At 49.4% G+C, this 18,086-nt stretch overlaps 1 protein-coding gene across 2 annotated transcripts; it reads left to right on the plus strand.

The window, feature by feature from the left end:
• Positions 1-128: 128 nt before the first annotated feature.
• Positions 129-17,674, plus strand: Lamp1 (lysosomal associated membrane protein 1). 2 transcript variants are annotated; one of them, XM_078016367.1, is made up of 9 exons: positions 129-328; positions 5,914-6,035; positions 7,918-8,131; positions 8,286-8,444; positions 14,242-14,438; positions 14,981-15,106; positions 15,912-15,978; positions 16,050-16,220; positions 16,721-17,674. In XM_078016367.1, the coding sequence occupies exons 1-9, from the start codon at positions 283-285 to the stop codon at positions 16,858-16,860; spliced, it is 1,242 nt and encodes a 413-aa protein (XP_077872493.1). In that variant the 5' UTR covers positions 129-282; the 3' UTR covers positions 16,861-17,674. The 2 variants fall into 2 exon arrangements, with proteins under 2 accessions (XP_077872493.1, XP_077872494.1); XM_078016368.1 differs by having other exon boundaries at positions 5,917-6,035.
• The last annotated feature ends 412 nt before the right edge of the window (positions 17,675-18,086 follow it).

An 18,086-nucleotide genomic window follows, 5' to 3' on the forward strand; every position in this document is an offset into this window, starting at 1 on the left:
CGGGGACGCGGTCACGTGCCGGGCGGGGTCACGTGTCTGCCGACGGGGACGCCTGGAGGGCGAGGTGCAGCGGGGGAGCCGTGGCCGGCGTCGACGCGCGCTCTCGCGATACCTGCCGGTCACGTGGCGGCCGGGCGCGGCGCAGCTCACGTGACAGGCGCCGCGGGCAGCGGGGTCTCGTCGGTGCCGGCGCCGCAGCGGCCGGGGCTCTCCAGAGGTGGACGCCGCGCTCCCGCCCGCCGGCCCACACTCCCGTCCGCCGCGTCCCGGCCGCCCCGCGCCATGGCGGCCCCCGGCGGCGCCCGGCGACTGCTGCTGCTGCTGCTTGGTGAGCGCGGGCGGGGGGCTGCGCTCGCGGCGGCCGTTGGGCGCGGCGCCATGGCGGCGGGGCCCGGCGGCGCGGAGGCCGCGGGCGAGCCTGCCGGCCCCGGCCGCCCGACTCGCGCTGCGCCCCCGCCGCCCGGGGCTTCGCGTTGCGTTCCGGCCTGCGCCGCCGGCGTGGAAGGCCGCTGCGCCGCGGGAGCGGCCCCGGGGGAGCCTCGCGGGGGAGCCCGCAGCCTGGCGCGAGGCCGGGACGCGGGAGGCCGCGGTCTGAGAAGGGCGCGCGAGGCTCAGGGAGCGCCGCCCGCGGCGGGGGGCCGGCTGGAGCGCGCGGCCCATGTGTGACGGGGCTCAGGACGCGGCTCGCGCCCGACGCTGGAGCCCGGCCTCTGCTCCCCAGCCACCCACCACCTCCCCAGCCTCTGCGTTGCCCAGGCTGGCCTCCAACTAGCAGCACCCTGCCTCCGCTTCTCAGTAGCTGGGACTGCATACAAAAAGGCGTTTTTAATGTTGATTTTAATGCACAACTTTACCATAAAACAACTTAAAAAAAAGGATCCTGTTTCTAAATTTTTCTACATTAATAACTAGAACTGGGTAAAGCTGCCACTGTTGTGTCTCCTTAGAAAGAACGGAGAAGCAAGAACTGAAGTTTTACTTCTTAAACAGTGTAATTGTGTAATGTCAACTTAAACAGCCATCAAGAGTGCTCCAAACGCTGTTTCCGAATGACGTCGGCCACTTAGGAAGTTTGAAAGGTTTTTTTGTGGTAACCAATGTTACCCTAGTGGAGTTTGTCGGCTTTTCCGGTGGAATTAGGATAGATGCACCCCAAAACAGTATTCTCTCTCTCATTACTTAAAGTACATATCCTTTGACCTGGCACCAGGCTACCTCTTCTGTGACTGTTTGACAAGCCTTTAGCCTTTCCCATATATAAAGCCCAACCCAGGCTTGACAGTGTGTGGCACTTACATGTGTCTGATTTTTATTATTGTTGCATATTATGCAGAATAGTGAGTTTCATTGTAGCATGATCGCACAGGCATATAACATAGTTTGATCAATTTTTGTTTTCTAGCACCTCCCCTTATGCCCCAATTTTCTTTACCCTGTTGGTCTCCTGCTTTCATGACCACCCCCCACCTCCAACAGGATTGTTGTCTTTCTGCTGTGTCTGGCTTATTTTGTTTGGGACTGTTGAATTTTACAACAGTGGTCCTTAACCAATTTTAGTCACAAATTGGCTTTTTAGGAATACTCTGCCCTGCCACTGAAGGTTGTGACCTGTGCCTGGGATGGAGCTTGGGTCTTTTTTTTTTTTTTTAATCTTTGCAGGTAATTGTTGCTGGTTAAGAAGAAAAATACTAGGTGGGCATAGTGGCACATGACTGTGATCCCAGCAGCACAGGATGCTGAGGCAGAAGGCTCCCAAGTTCCAGGCCACCCTCAGCAGATTAGTGGAGACCTGGTCTCTAAATAAAACAAATATCGCTGAAGGTTTGACTCAGTGATTAAGCACCCCTGGGTTGAGTCCCTTGTACCAAAAAAAGAAAAATTCTCAATTTGAAAGAAGCCAGGACAAAATAGGATTGGATTTTTATGCAAATTAGTTTTTAAAAAAAAATTTTTTTGTTCTTGTATATGTACAGAAACCTTTATTTTGTTTTTATATTTTTATGTGGTGCTGAGGATCAAACCCAGTGCCTCACACTTGTTAGGCAAGTGCTCTACCACTGAGCCACAATCCCAGACCCTGCAAATCAGTTTTTTTTTTTTAGATTTTAATATTTATTTTTTAGTTTTCAGTGGACACAACATCTTTATCTTATTTTTATGTGGTGCTGAGGATCGAACCCAGTGCCTCACGCACGCTAGGCGAGCGCGTTACCGCTTGAGCCACATCCCCAGCCCCTGCAAATTAGTTTTAAAAAGAAATTTATTGGCTTCAGATAGCAATCTCTCATTTCAAAAGAAACATTTAATAATTTAAAACATACCCCCTCACCAGGCACTGGAGAGGCAGTGTGCTCAGCCGTGGTATGTGCCCTGCAACCAGCTTAGTAGCCCTGGGCCACAACAGAAGACCCCTGCCGTTTGATGTGTGATATTGAGCGAATCAGCTAGCTTGTCTGTGTCTTAGTATCCACCTCTGTAAAATGGAGTCATAATAGTGTCTACCTGTTAGGGTTGTCATGGTAATCAGATTAATTGCAAAGTACTTGAGTAGTGCCTGTCACAAAGTAAGTGCTTGTTAAGCCAGCATGTGGTGACACATGCCTGTCGTCCCAGCACTCAGAGGCTGAGGCAGTAGTAAAGCTTGAATCCATGCATTTGAGGTTGGCCTGGGAATAGTGCTTATTAAATAATGTGTCTTTTTGATGTGTTGTCAGAGCCTGAGAATAAGTAAGAGTGGCTAGCATTGAAATGAATGACTGCCCTGCACCAGTGCTCCACTGCATTGGCTACTGGAGATGCCCTCACAGCCTGAGGGATCAGTACCCTTATTTCCTTGTCAAAAGTACATGAACTGAGAGTGGGGTGGCTACTCTGTGCCAGGGTCACAGAGCTAGTATGGTGGAGGGGCCCCTGGGGGCTGAGGCCTCTGAAGTGCCGCTGTCCCTCCCATGTGCTTCCTGCATCTGCACTGTCAGAAAAGGACTTTGTACAAATGTGAGTGTTTTGAAAGAACAAGCCAAAGTTGCTCCTTTAAGTGACCCCTGGAGAAATAAATCCACTGGTTCTGGGTGAACAGAGCCAGCAGTCCTTGGCAGACACTGGCCCCCCTAGCAGCTGCTCGCGCCAGGCCCTGACACTTGTCAGGTTACCTCAGGCACCTTAACTGATGTTCGAAGCTCCCCTAAGCCAGTTGTCACAGTTAAGAAATTTTTTTTTTTTTTTTTTAAAGAGAGAGTGAGAGAGGGGAGAGAGAGAGAGAATTTTTAATATTTATTTTTTAGTTCTCGGCGGACACAACATCTTTGTTGGTATGTGGTGCTGAGGATCGAACCCGGGCCGCACGCAGGCGAGCGCGCTACCGCTTGAGCCACATCCCCAGCCCCTGCAGTTAAGAAATTTTTAAAGACTACCTTTAATATACATTTTTCTTACAATTCTGTTTTAGTGCTCTTATTTAAATTTTTCTCTCGACCAGAATTGACCTTTAGGACAGATAAATTTCTTATTTTAATAGTTCAAAATTTGTGGGCCTTTCCAGAATAAACATGGATGTTGAGTGCTGTAAAGCTTATTTTAAATTTGTGAGTGATACCTCTTTTTTTTTTTTTTTTTCCCTTTTAAAGCTTAGAATCACCGTACTTACTAAATGAGAAAAAGGTGACTGACAGGTGACTTAGGGTGAAGTGTTTCCTAATGAAGTGCTTTGGGTCAATAAAAAGATCTTTTTTTTTTTTTTTTTTCTTTAGTATTGGGGATTAAAGCCAGGGCTTCAGGCATGATAGGCAAGTGCTCTACTACTGAGCTGCATCTCCAGCCCCAGAAGGATATATATATATATATATATTTTTTAAATGATTTAGGAAACTTGGGTAAGAGCACCACTTGGTAAGAGCTGGCCTGTGTATGATCCCATGTGGGCATCCTTCTCTGTCCGGCAGGTGACTTCTGTTGTCCTCCCACTGCGTACGTCTCAGGCCATGGATGTGCTCGAATCTGTTCCATTCTTTCTTTGGCCTCAGTGCCCATGCCTTCACCAACTGGCTTGCTGCCTCTGCTCTGGCTTTTCCGCCTGCTGCTGTCCCTCACAGACAGGAGTAGGAATGTTCTGTTTTTTAAAAGCTTTACAATGTGGGAAATACAGTGATGAGTCTTCTAGGTTTTTAAAGTGTAGCATTGGCTAATGGCGAATGCTTTTAGGGTGACACTGCCTGAGCACCACAGGCTATGTAGGGGTCAGAAAGCAGAGCAGAGCATCCAGTACTACACAGGCTTCCTTCTGTGGGAGGAATCTGCTTCAGCCCCACACAGCAGCACTTCTTCATGAGTGTAGGTGTTGGTCTTCCCTTCTTTAAGGGAAGGTATGTGGTATTTCAGGGTACTTTCTTGGTTCTGAACTTGAATACCAATTTCTCAAAAGATTTTATTTTTTTCAAAGTCCCAAGGATGAAATGAATTAGGTTCACTGGAGTTAATTTACTTTCTAAAAAAAAAAAAAAACAGAATTTTACATGAAAAGTTGAAGCCTGTCTTTGAGGATGCTGTTCCCAAACCGTGCTTGAGTCATGTTTCCACTTTTTAGAGTGGAAGACCAAGTTCCAGGTGTGCAGATGAATTCTCATCAGATGGGCATACACACCCACTTAGAATGTCACATCAGACCCCGGGTGTATGAATGTCATTGGGAAGGGTGTGCACAAGCTTGTAACGGCAGGGACCAGTGACAGCGTGTCATTTCTGTATTTCACTACACAGTGATGACTGATAAATATTTGGCTTTAGAACTAGCAAAAACAAGCCATGCACTATAGTACATGCCTGTAATCTCAGCGGCCCCAGGAGCCTGAGGCAGGAGGCTTGCCAGTTCAAAGCCAGCCTTAGCAACTTATTGAGGTGCTAAGCAACTCAATGAGACCCTGTCTCTAAATAAAATGCAAAATAGGGCTGAGGATGTAGCTCAGTGGTCGAATGCCCCTGAGTTCAATCCCTGGTAACAAACAAACAAACAAAAAGAACCAGAAAAAACACAATTTGGGGCAATCTGTTTTCAAACTGTAATAAAACTAGTGGTTTTCCAGAAGTACTACTTTTGTACCAGAGTGATCTGATTTCATTTGCTAGGCATCTTGATCAGTGCAGGGCAGCATGAAGAATCCAGAGAGGAGGTTTTCAGCAAGGCCCACTTTTAGGCCAGAAAGACCCATGTGGCTTTCACTTGCCCTTTAATTTTCAGTATTCTTAAGATGTCTTCGCCCTGTTGTTAAGTTCCAGTCACTGTGTATGAGGAGCTTCCTGAAATTGGGTAATGAGTTCAGAATAACTTCTGTTTTTCTTTCTTTCTTTTTAGTTGTAGATGGACACAATACCTTTATTTATTTATTTTTTTAATGTGGTGCTGAGGATCGAACCCAGTGCCTCATGCATGCTAGGCAAGCGCTCTACCAATGAGCCGTAACCCCGGCCCCAGAATGACTTTTCTTGTCACACACTAGTCTCTGAAAAGCCACAACAGATGGGACTTGAAATACCAGTTCAGGTCTGCAGTGAAGGGAGCTGCATGCTCTCCCCAGCGTCCCCACAAAAGGTTGTATGAGGAGTGTGATATGCTCCCAAAGCCCCACCACATCTTCACAGGCTCCTGAGGAGCTGGGAACCACGGATGTAGAGCATTGGCCTGGAAATGCACTGTAAACACCCATTGAGTGTTCTGAAATAAAGCACTAGATTGTGCCCAGGAGGGACAGAATACCAGGTGATGCTGCTGTGTCACACAGAGCCCAGTCTAGTTCTTCAGTGGTTTAGGAGCATAGTGGGATCTCTTAATAAAATGCACTCCCACTCTAGGTACAGAAAACCAAAATGCCCCCTGGTACTTTGAGAAAGATGCCTGATTCTGTCTGTCTTTCCTGGAATCAGCAGGTGTTGTCCATGGTGCCTCAGCAATGTTTGTGGTGAAAGACGGCAATGGGACAGCTTGTATAATGGCCAACTTCTCCGCTGCCTTCAGGATGAGCTATGAGACTGTGCATGGTTCTCAGGTAGGAGATGCTTGTGCTCGGGCTTCATCTATGTGTGTGAGAGAGCATAAGTTTAAAACTGAATCTGAGAAGCGACCCCTCATTAACGTGCCCCTTCTCCAGTGACCTGTGCTGTCACCTGTGTTTAGTACATGTGTCTTTGTGGTCTTTGCGATGACCCTTTATAGTCACAGCATGACACTTCAGGGCACTGGCCAGCACCACTTGCTAAGCCGCCTCCCTGTTGGCAGGCTTGCTCTTCCTAATGCCCATTGAACAGCAGTGTAGGTGTTTGATGTTGCATTTACTTTGGATATATTGTTATACTTGAAAACATCTATATAACTTGGCTTATAGCACCTCATTACTTTGATTAAAATGTTGATCGTGTATTAAAACAACTTTTGTGTTTCTACGGGATGAGTGAGGCCTTTGTGTTTCCTAGATTTCTGACAAACAGGTAGCATGTATTTGTTGTGTTTCTTCCTCAACTAGTCATTAGTGGATATTTCACATACTCATTCTGCATAATATTTACTCAATAATTGCATCCCTGAGGTACATTTTATGTTCAGTTCTTGGCTGAAGCTCCATTTTTCCTTGCATACTGCCATCTGACCGTCACTGAGCTGTCAACTAGCAAAGGGCAGTAGTGGTGCTGGAGTACCAAGAAGAAGGGTGCGGTCCTCCAGCACTCTCTGTGCGTTGTGCAGCCACTTGGCCTGTATTTATTAATTATGTCTTTGTCTCCATGTGTCTGTCCAAATTGAAGAAAGCTGGAAACAAGGATTTGTTTTGTAACAACGTCTCAAGTTATAAATATTTGTCCAAGCACTTTTTAATTTCAACTTTACTTTTTTAGATATGGTCTTGGTAGTTAGATGTTGTAGAAATCAGTCCGTTACGCTGTAATTCTGTCAGTTTCTAGAACCATGTTTGCATATACCTAGTTCATTTTAATGCACATTAGGTGATTTTCCAGTTTTGCTTATAACAGTAAATTCAAACAATTCTCAAGTAAATACTTTGGTTTAAGAGGTATTCTTTAAACTACAAACATTCTATAGTAAAAATAGTAGTGGCAGCTTTTCAGTTATAATGGATATATAGCTGGTCCTGACACCCAGTAAGAATTAAGTTTCAGGGCACTTCAAAGTAACTTTAGTTTTTATTCTGTTATAAATAGATTAAAGTCGGTTTTTTTTGTTTTGTTTTGTTTTGTTTTTCAATACTTACTTTAGGTGTAGATGGACACAACACAATGCCTTTTATGTGGTGATGGAACCCAGGTCCTGTCCATGCTAGGCGAGCGCCCTACCGCTGAGCCACAATCCCAGCCACAATTAAAGTTTTGTTTTAATAGGAGCGAAGTTTTAAACTATGAATAATGAAGTCACCTTTCTCTTAGATTTGATTTACTTTTCTATTAACTGATGTAATCGACCTTTTTTAAAAATGAATTTTCTTGTTTACATTTAAAAAAATGAAGCCAGGTGCAGTGGCACATGTCTGTAATCTCTGCGGCTCAGGAGGCTGAGGCAGGAGGATCACCAGTTCAAAGCCAGCCTCAGCAGAAGTGAGGTGCTAAACAACTCAATGAGACCCTGTCTCTAAATAAAATTCAAAATAAAGCTGGGGGTGTGGCTCAGAGGTTGAGTGCCCCTGAGTTCAATCCCTCGTACCTCCCAAAATAAAAAAGAATATAGAACTATGAGGTAACTAGAGCCTACAACAATAACTAGAAGACGAGATTGAAGGACTCCAGCTCATAGAAAAGATAGTGTATCTGAGTTGGAACTGAGGTGTAAGCCTGTCAGACTTAACAGATCTCTGTCTTTAGTATTTGAATTGCTTTAATAACATGCATTCTCATTGGGCTCTGTTGCAACTGTGTTTATTCTAGAACGTGAGCTTTGAACTGCCACCCTCTGCAGAAGTACTGAACAGCAGCTCTTGTGGAAAAAACGCTTCCGACTCTAGCCTCGTGATTGCTTTCGGAAGAGGACATTCGCTGACCCTCACTTTCACAAGAAACACAACACGTTATCGGGTCCAGCTCATGAGTTTTATTTACAACATGTCAGACACATGGACTTTCCCCAACGCAAGTTCCAAGGGTAGGGACCAGGTTTGACTGCTTGAAAGAGAGATTTGGGTGGAAAGATGCTCAGAAATCACTTTAGCAGAGTATTGCAAGTAGTTCAAAATTGTAGGGGTTTTTTGATTTTGATCATTATTTTTTGTTTATTTATAATCTTGTTTTTGATGCAGAAGTCAAGAATGTTTCATCTGTAACTGACATCAAGGCCGACATAGACAAGAAGTACAGGTGTGTCAGCACCACCCAGGTCCACATGAGCAATGTGACCATCACCCTCAGCGATGCCACCATCCAGGCCTACCTGTCAAGCAGCAGCTTCAGCAAGGGAGGTAGGATGCTGACCTTGCCTTCTGGTGTTGGTTGTGTGGCTGCAGTGGCTCACTTCTCGGTATCAGGTGCCTGGCACACCACATGAGAGAATGTTCACGCAGCCAGGGATGCCTCTTTGCAGAGCTGTGCAGCAGAACTCTTCTCTTTGGAGAAGATGACCTCTGTAGATGAGGGTGGACACATCTTGATTCACAAGAGTAGAAGGTTGGAGTGAAATAAGCCAGGCACCAAAGGGCAAGTGTCATCTGATCTCAGATGTCAGTCTTGATCTCACAGGCAGGGAGACTAGGCTGGTGACAGCCCCGGGCTCAGGTGGGGATGTTGGCCTGCAGATAGAGTGCTCCAGTTAGATCAGTAGAACCCAGAGATCATTGTGCCACATGGTGATGGTGGTGACCAGCGATGCACTGTGTTCTTGAGTATTGCTGAGAGAGTGGTTTTTAAGTGTTTTTTGCCACAAAGAAGAGTAATCCAGGCATAGTAGTGCACACCTGGAATCCAAACAACTTGGGAGACTGAGGCAGAGAGACTGCAAGTTCAGGCTGGGCCAGTTAGAGACGGTCTCCAAAAGTGAAAAGGACTAGAGATGTAGTCCGTGGTAAAGCACCCCTGGGTTCAATCCCCAGTACTGCAGAAAGCAAGAGAAGGAAGGGAGGAGGGGAGGAAAGGGAGGGCAACAGAAGAGCAAAGCCGTCGGAACCTTTCCTCATGACCCCACTAGTGGGATCAGAGGCACAGAGCACTCTTGGCTCCACTCAGGAGGCCATGGAGCAGCACTGCCTTTCTGAGTCTGTGTCTGACCCACACCTGTGGACTCAGCCAGTGGGCGTCAGGTCCAGACAGGTGGGACCAAGCCACCTCTAACCGTCTTTGAAGCATGTTGGGATTAAAATATAAATTTATGCAAACTACTTATCAGTGTCTGGCAAAGAGTAGCAAATACATTTTACTATCTCCTTTTTTTTTTTTTTTTCTTAAATCATTTTATTGTTACTTGAGAAAATCCTCCCCAACCGCCAGCTCAGAAGCCTCTGTCACATTTCAGAAGTAGAGGATGTGTGATTGGCTTAAGAAGGGCTCACCTGGCCACTGCAGGTGTATGAAGAGAACATGGCCTTCCCTTGACCTCAGACCTGCCCTGATTGACCTTGGTTTGGCCTCTTCCCCAGTAGTCGGCTCCAAGGTGACTCGGAGGAGTGGCTAACAGGATGCTTTTTCTTGGGTGCTAGTTAGGGCCCATTGAGGTCTCAGGGTGTGTGCTCACAGCAGGGTGCACCCAGGCACAGGCCCAGTCCTGTTGTCTAAGGTTTGAAAACAAAAAATAAAAAACCAGATTATAAGACTCAGTGTCTGGCCAGGTACCATGGCACATGCCCGTAATTCCGGTGACTGGGAGGCTGAGGAAGAAGATTGGAGGTAGCCTGAACTACTTAGCAAGAACCTATCTCAGAATTTATTTAAAAGGAATGGGGGTGCTTAGGATGTAGCTTGGGGGGGACATAGAAAAAGCATCTCCCATTTACTGGGCACACCACTGTTCCCTGTTCAGTGTTTTCTGCAGCTGCTTTTGCATTAGAAATGGCAGAGTCCATTTCTCAGGATAGAACCAGAGCCTGCAAAGTCTAGAACATTTACTGCCTATCACTTCGTAGAAAGGACTTGCTGACCTTTGATCAGTGACAAGAGCATTAGTGGTAGAGCCAGGCCTGAGAAGCCCTGCCCCCAAAAGCCAGGTGTAATGGGAGGAACAGGACTGTCACAGGGAAATTCTGAAGGAAGCCAACTTGAGTCAGGTCTTTGGACAAACCTTGCCATGTTGAATGGTTAACAGAAGCCCCTGGAGTTTGTGGAATGGCTCCTGGCCCACTGGCGCATGCACAGGCTCACCCACGATGACACGGTGAGCACACCGAGCCTATCTGGGTCTGCTTGGTGGGGTGGGGAGGGCACTGCTGGCATGTGGGCACCAGTGAAGATGGCCTGTCTGGCAGTCTCTCTAGGAGTGCCATACTCAGTCCACGCCCAGGCAGCTTGCAGTGACCTCATTAGGCAGGGTGACAGTGTTCAGAGCAGAGAGTGTTCAGTCACGAGTCCCTGGTTATGTGGGCCATCAGAGTTCTCAGATCTGAAGAGCAGGAAGAACCTGGAAACCAGAGTCTGGCCTGCTGACCTTGTCTGGTGTCTGCTACTGGCTTGGCCTGGATGTGGTGGTCACAGAATGTGGCTTGCCACCTAGCTGTACATCCTGGGCACATGTCACCTGCTTTCTTCCCCCACAGAGAGGGCTTGAAGGGAAAAGCTGTGCAGTGGTGGTCAGCAAGGACAAGCCCGGAGACCTTGATTGCTCTCTCTGGACTAAAAGTGGATACAAGCAGAGATAAAAGACTTGCTGTGTTTTTTGAGGTTAATTATTTTTAGAGAGATTTTATTTTAGTAATAGTTTTAGGTTCATAGTAGAGTTGAGTGGTTGCTGTATACCCAGTGCTTCACCAGCACCCCTCACTGTCCACATTCACACCATAGTTACATGGAGAGCACATGCTTGTGAAAAGAGTCTGAGAAGAAGGCTCCTGATGCCTGAGGCAGCCACATGTACCTCTCTGGGGGCAGCCAGTGGGGTGGACTGGCCATGTGCTCATGTTGGATGTTGTCTACCCCAGAGGATGGGCTTTGAAACTGATGAGTCATGCGGACCTTGTTGTGGGTGGCTGTCCCTGACTCGCCATCAATTTGTCCACCAGAGGATGGTCACTCAGCGCGTCCTCCCTTTAGAGAAGGGGCTAAGAACATCCATACCTGCCCTTTCATGATTTCTTGAGTTTGTTAAATCTGCAGGTACATATAGCAAATAAAGGAAATCTTGCTTCTTTTTCAAAGATCTTAGAGCCCTTTTTTAGTGCGTTCTAGTGGGTAATAGGGGAGTTAAAATTATCCTAAAACTTCCCGAATGGTCCACAGAAGCTGGGGTGTCCTGACAATCCAGGTCTGCCCCTCTTTTTGCCGGCAACAAGGGTGAAGGTGGAGGAAGTTCTCTTCAGTAGGAGGAAGGAGCCCCTGGGCTTTTGGAAGCCATCTCAGTGTTGAGTCACAGCCTAGGGTACGTCCTCGTCAGTCCAGGCCCTTGCTAAAAAAAAAATAGTAAGCACAAACCAAACTGGGGGCCAGAGTGGGGCTCAGGGGTAGCATACTTGCCTAGCATGCGAGAAGCCCTGGGTGCAGTCCTCCCACCACTCACTGCCTTGGGTAGGGCCTCAGCAGTGGGCAGCAAGGACTTGCTGAAGGCCAGCACTACAGGACACAAGCATAGAGGACGAGTTTACATTTGAAACACTGATCACACTACTGCCTTGTTGACAGACTGCTTAAGAATCCTTGAGGTCTCTCAGAATTGGTCATTTCATTTCCTTTTCATCTTTTTGGTTCCTAGGCACTTTTATGACTTATTTTTTGGTGTCTGTTAACCAAGTCAAGAGCTGTTCCAGGGAAAGGTCCCAGATCAATCATTGTGTCCCCAGCCTGCTCTGAATGGTTCCTAATACGTGCTAAATGAATTCGTTAAGTCACTGATTTCTTTGGTCAGAAAGCAGCCCCTTGGTCTCTTACCCATGTACCTTTTACTTGACAAGCTACTAGTGGAGGAGAGAGGCCTCTGTGGCCTATTTGTCAGCAGAGCAGCGGTGGCCTTAGACAGCCTCATTCATCTTGTCTTTGAACTCAACATGGTGTCGAAGGAGACTTGGTGAGAGAAAGGAAAGCACCAGCCAGGACGCACGGGTCTCCTGTTGGCCTGTGATGAGGAAAGCAGCACCTTTGCTGAGTGCTCGAGAGCCAGGCAGACGAAGCTCGCCTGGGCCTGGCTGTGTGGAGAAGCCTGGGCTGTGGTCAGTTCACCTGGCCCTGGGACACTGCTGTCTGTGTGTCTTCCGGCTTGGGGTGGGGGTGCTTGCTGTGAGTCGAAGGCTTCCATGGCTTTGAAGCCTTGTCATCATGAGGCTCACTCTGCCTGATTGGCCAGTGTTTTTGACTGATTCCTTGAGAACCAGGATCTCCCTCCAGACTAGCCTAGGCTGAAGGCATTGATGCTGACAGGTTCTTGTCACCTGAGGTTGCTCCTTGATGGCAGCAGGCAGGCCTGTTTGAGACCTGCTGCTCTCAGGAGGCTGTCTGGGGCCTGGAGGGCACAGAAGCCTTTGGGAGGTAGTCTGGAAGGGTGCACCCATAGCTGCCCTGTATCCTGAGTTCAGAGGGTCCAGGACGTCTCCTGTGGTGTGTGTCTGTGCAGTTCGTGTGTGATTGTCTTCTAGGTCATGAGCCTTGTGCAGGGAGGGCTTTGGTACTTAGCGTATATTCAGGCAATGAAGGATGAGGCTGGTTGATGCCTGGGTTTTGCATGCATCATCCAGAGAGAACGAAGAGAGCCCTTTACCACCAGACTTCTCGAGTCCTGAGTTAAGTGTGGTTCAGTGCCGCCTTGGCCTCAGCATCTGCACTGCTGAGAGTTAAGTGACTGCAAAGCTCCAGGCAGGTTCTCTGGGCCCGGGCTGGGTCATCTCTGTTGTTGTGCTCTGTCCAGAAGTGGGTCTTACATGGGGAAGACGCTGCTGGTGAGGGAGCATTCCAGAAGTGTGCCAAGCACCACTTGGGAGGTACAGCAGGTGAAGATCTCCATCCACACCCATGAGGTGAAGCGGGGCGTGTTCTGGGGAAGGACCCCATCCTGTCCCCTACTGCAAGTACACATGGGGGTGGGATAGGAGCTGGCAACTGGAGAAGCGCTAAAATGAGAGCTTGGTTTTTCGCTCCTGGTAATAAGTGGTTCACGAAGTTCCATAGCAAATTCCTGTGGGCTCACCCACGCTGGATATTTTAGGTCACATTCTCATGACTTAGGAAAAAAAAGTGGAAAGGATCACATGGGATGGGAAATGCATGAACGTTGTTCTAAATTTCTTGGTTCTCCTCAGAAGTAAGGTGGTGAAGAAGTGCTGTTTGAGAGCATCGCCCATAGAAGGCCCACTTGACTCCTGCGCAGCGGTCAGCTCTCTTGCCTGGGTTCAGTCTGCCTTAGTGCTGGATAGAAAGTTTTGTTAGATCACATTCTAAGGGACAGGACCATGGTCAGACTCCTCAGTGTGTCCCCGCTGTCCTGTGGGCATACCCGTGTCCCTCACCTGTCTATCTCTGTGCCTTCCCCCTCTACCCTCTCTTTAAACGAGGGTGCTTGTCCCTACCCTTACAGACCTGAGATAGCTGGCTGGCCTGTTCACCTTGAGTCCCTATTTGGGGTCCTCAGGGAAGCTGCCCTGTCCCAGCTGGCAGACAGGGTCAGCACCTGTGCTTACGCTGCTCCACTTGCTGAACCTGGGAGGCCAGGACCTCTGCTGTCCTCTCTGTCAGTGCTAGCACAGTGCCTGGTAGGAGACCGCTTAGAGCAAATGAACAACCAAAAGTCACATTTGTGGGGCACATGTCCAGAAAGAGGGCCTTACACGTGTGTTCTCTGGTGGCAGGCCACACGGTGGCATAGTGACCCACTGCCTTGGCTGAAGTGAAGCAGCTGGTGCATGGAGGATACTCTAGCATACCCACCTGGTCTGCTCCCCTGAGCCCACTGTGTGACCTGCCTCTGTCCTCTGCTTAAGAGAGCATGACCTCATGCTGTCCTCTGAGGGGAGTCACCTCTGAGAAGAGACTAGGGGTCTACAGTGGGTCTCAGTTCTGAGTTTGGCCTCAGGTGAACTGGCAGTCATTACCAGAGCTGGGCTTTGAACTTGCACCCCCTCCAACATCCTGCAGAGTCACGCTGCAAGCAGGACGAGCCTGAGCCTTCCCCAACTGCCCTGCCACCTGCTCCACCCAGCCCCTCGCCTAGCCCTGTGCCCGCTGAGAGCCCCTCCGTGTCCAGGTACAACGTGAGTGGTGACAACGGGACCTGCCTGCTGGCCAGCATGGGGCTGCAGCTGAACGTCACTTACGCCCGGAGGGACAACACGGTAGGGAGAGTGCATGGAGAGGGTGCTGCCCCAAGTCGGGTTCATTGCAGAGCACTGTGCCCGCCACACTGTTGGCCTGCAGTGCTTGTTGGACCCCTCAGAGAGAAAGCGTCAGTCCTGGGGTGCACTGTGTTCCCCTGAACTGCTGACACTCACTTAAGTGTCAGTTTTTATTATTCCCTGGGAGAAAGGGTGCTGGCTTGAGTCTTAAAGTGTGGCTGAGCCAGGTGTGGTATAAACACCTGTTGTCTGCATTATCTGGGAGACAGGATGGCTTGAGCCCAGGAATTACAAGGCCAGCCTGGGCACGCAGTGAGACCACGTTTCGAAAATCAGGTAAGAATTTTTAAGAAAAAAGTGTGCAGCTCTGAGGGAGTGGGGCTGGTGTAAGGCCACACCGCCCAGCATTCTGAGTGTGTTGGAAACAGTGGGAAATGTTGTAGGACCTGGACATTTGCTCAGCATTCCCTGGGGTTTGGCTGACGTGAGGTGTTAGCCTGGGCCCAGGGCCTGAGGTCGTGACCTGTTTGCTTTTCTTTCAGACGGTGACTAGTGTGCTGAACATCAACCCAAACGAGACCACAGCCAGCGGGAACTGCAGTTCCCTCCTAGTGACCCTGGAGCTGCAGAGCAAGAAGGGCATGGTCCTGGTCTTGTGGTTTGGGATGGTGAGGCTCTTTGCTCCTTCAGCATTAGGGCTGCTCACTGAGGTCTTCCTCCTGCTGCCTTTCTCATGCCCTTGCAACAGTGTCAGGCAGGACCACTATTCTGGCCCACTAGCAGGGTTCTGTGTGTAAGCCCAGCGTCTGTGGTTCAGAGTCCAGAGTCACAGCTCTGCTTCCAGTGCGCAGACTCTGCCACCCTGTGTGCGTCTTCCTGAGTTCCCCTCCCACTTTCTCATCAAGGCACACCATTGTTCATTTATTCTGCGGACATTTCAGAAAAACCTGTGTAGGCCTGAAAGCCAGGGTGCTTGCAGAGAAGAAAAGGTGACGTGGGACAGCCACAGCCTGCAGGGCACAGGTTGCTGACTAGGGGCCAGGCCACTCTTTCCTGGGGCCAGGTGCTGCCACCTGCCTCCTACAGTGGTGGTCCGTGTCCTATGCCCTCTGCTTGGGAGGAGCCATGGTGTGCACTCAGCCAGTGAAGTGGGAAGAATGTTGGAACCACTCACTACCATCTGATGCTGTGCAAATGGACTGATTTGATAGATGGGGCTCTTAAATTTTAACTGTGCCCATTCAAAACAATTTTACTTTTTTGTAAGATGGCTCCTGCAAACCCAGTTTTATTAGAGAATCTGAATCTTTGAAATGGTCTGGAAGGAACTAAGCAAACTTTGTGTTCCTAGAGTCATGGTGCTCCTTCAGATGATAAGATATGCAGCTTTGTCCTAAAGCTAGGAATGTGGGAAGTCCAGTGGACGACCAGGGACCTGTGGGTTGACAGACTGTGCACTCTCTTCCCTCTCAGAATGCAAGCTCTAGCCGGTTTTTCCTACAAGGGATCCAGTTGAATGCAACTTTTCCTGACGCCAAAGGTAAGACCCCACAATTCACCAGGCCCCAGCCACTGTGGCCCCGGGGACTCAGGCTTTTGACTGCTTTGCAGAGCCCACCTTCAGAGCCACCAACACCTCACTGAGAGCCCTGCAGGCCACCGTCGGGCACTCCTACAAGTGCAACACTGAGGAGCACATCCGTGTCACCCAGGCCTTCTCCCTCAACGTCTTCAGAGTGTGGGTCCAGGCCTTCCAGGTGGAAGGCGACAGGTTTGGGTCTGGTAAGTCGTCCTGAGGGTGGCATTCACCGTAGTGGTGGCGGTAGAAGGGCATCAGACCTCTCCCAGTCACACTGCCAGGAGTTGGGGACGGTGGCTTCCTTTTCCCTGTCAAAGAAAACTCTGGAGAAACCCCTTCCCCTTGCTTTAGAAGGACCCGAGCTGCCTGACAGGTGGGGCAGAGGACTCCCTTAACAGAGGCAGCCTCATTTAGAAATGGAGGCTGTCCTCCTGTGAACACTTGAGTGTGAGGGCCTGGAGCTGGGTGCAGCACAGGTGGCCAGCATGACCTGCTGGGTGGCACCAACCCTTGATCTTGGGGGGGAAGCACCGCTGTGGTTTCCCAGCCGAATGGAGAGTGCCCCTTCCTGTAATGACTTATGCAGTGACAATTGTCTGGAGTTGAGACCTCTCACCTGGCCTCTTCTTGCCCCTCTGGCTGGAGAGGACCAGCAAGTGGAGGCAGGTCCTTTGGTGAGTGGTGTGTGGTGTCTGTCTTGCAGTGGAAGAGTGTCTGCTGGATGGGAACAACATGCTGATCCCCATAGCTGTGGGGGGCGCCCTGGCCGGGCTCGTCCTCATCGTCCTCATTGCCTACCTCATCGGCAGGAAGAGGAGTCACGCCGGCTACCAGACAATTTAGCAGACTGGCAGGTGTGCCGCAGACAGCAGAGGCAGGGGGTCTGTTCTCGTGTCCCCAAGCTTAGATTCGTGTGGAGCTGGGCACACTTTCTGGCAAACCGTTTTCAAATCTGCTTTATCAAATGTGAAGTTCATCCTGCAACATTTACTATGCACAAAAAGAGTAACTATTGAAATGATGGTGTTAATTTTGCTAACTGGGTTAAATATTTTGCTAACTGGTTAAACGTTAATATTTACCAAAGTAGAACTCTAAGGAGGCAAGAGTGCTTTGCTAATGTGGCACGGCTCCACTTTGATTCGACTGTTAAGATTTGGTGTTGGTTTTTTCATTCTTTGCTCAGATTTAAGCCTTACAAAGGGAAGTCTCTGGTTTGAACACTTGGGCCTGGTGCAGGGTGGTGATGGTGAGGCTGGCATGCTTAGGAAATTGAACATAATAGAGCCAGGAAAGTGTTTCCGTGGAGGTACCAAGGGTGAACACCTGGATGCTCAGGTGAAGCTTTTTCAGGAGGGCTGGCCCGCATGTGGTGAGGCAGTGTCCAGGCTGGGCGTGACCCTCATTGTTCCCATGTTTTGCCGCCCAAGAGCTGGCACTTTTCTAAGTGTAGAAAGGGTGTTATTTTTATTTACTTTTTGTAAAGTGATTTTCCGTCTTCTGTCGGCATTCAGGGTGACTCTGTTTCTGCACTGCGTACAATAATAGATTCACCACTGACGTCTGCGCTGCGGCTTGGGTGGGTTGCACACTGAGGGTCGGCTCACACGCGACACGCTGCCTGTAACGATGCTAATAAAAAGTCTCTTTCTTCGTCTGTCTGCACCTCGTGTCTGCCGAGCGCCACGCATGCCTCAGTGGTGGCTGCTGAGGGAGCATGCTGCTGGAGGTCTGTGGACGGGAGGCGGTGGGTACTGGTGGTGGCAGCAGCCCTGGATCGAGGCCTGTGTCCTTGGTTCAGGAGAGCTGTTGGGATAGTTAGCCTCTTGGGCAGTAACCTGAGAACACTGGGTCTCAAATGACAGCAGTATCCATGCTCTCTTGGGCTCTGCAGTGCTCATGCAACTGGGTGTCTGGCCCCTCTGTTCCAGGGGGTGCTGGTCTCACCAGTTTCCTGTTTGCTTACCAGAGGTATAAAAGGCCAAAGAATGTGAGAGCTGCTGCCCCTGGAAAGGCAGGCCTGGGACTGGAGAGACACTCGGCTCTGAAGCCTGCCTTTCCCTGTCCGC

Source organism: Ictidomys tridecemlineatus, chromosome 6 (genome assembly GCF_052094955.1).
Source record: "Ictidomys tridecemlineatus isolate mIctTri1 chromosome 6, mIctTri1.hap1, whole genome shotgun sequence".
Lineage (NCBI taxonomy): Eukaryota > Metazoa > Chordata > Mammalia > Rodentia > Sciuridae > Ictidomys > Ictidomys tridecemlineatus.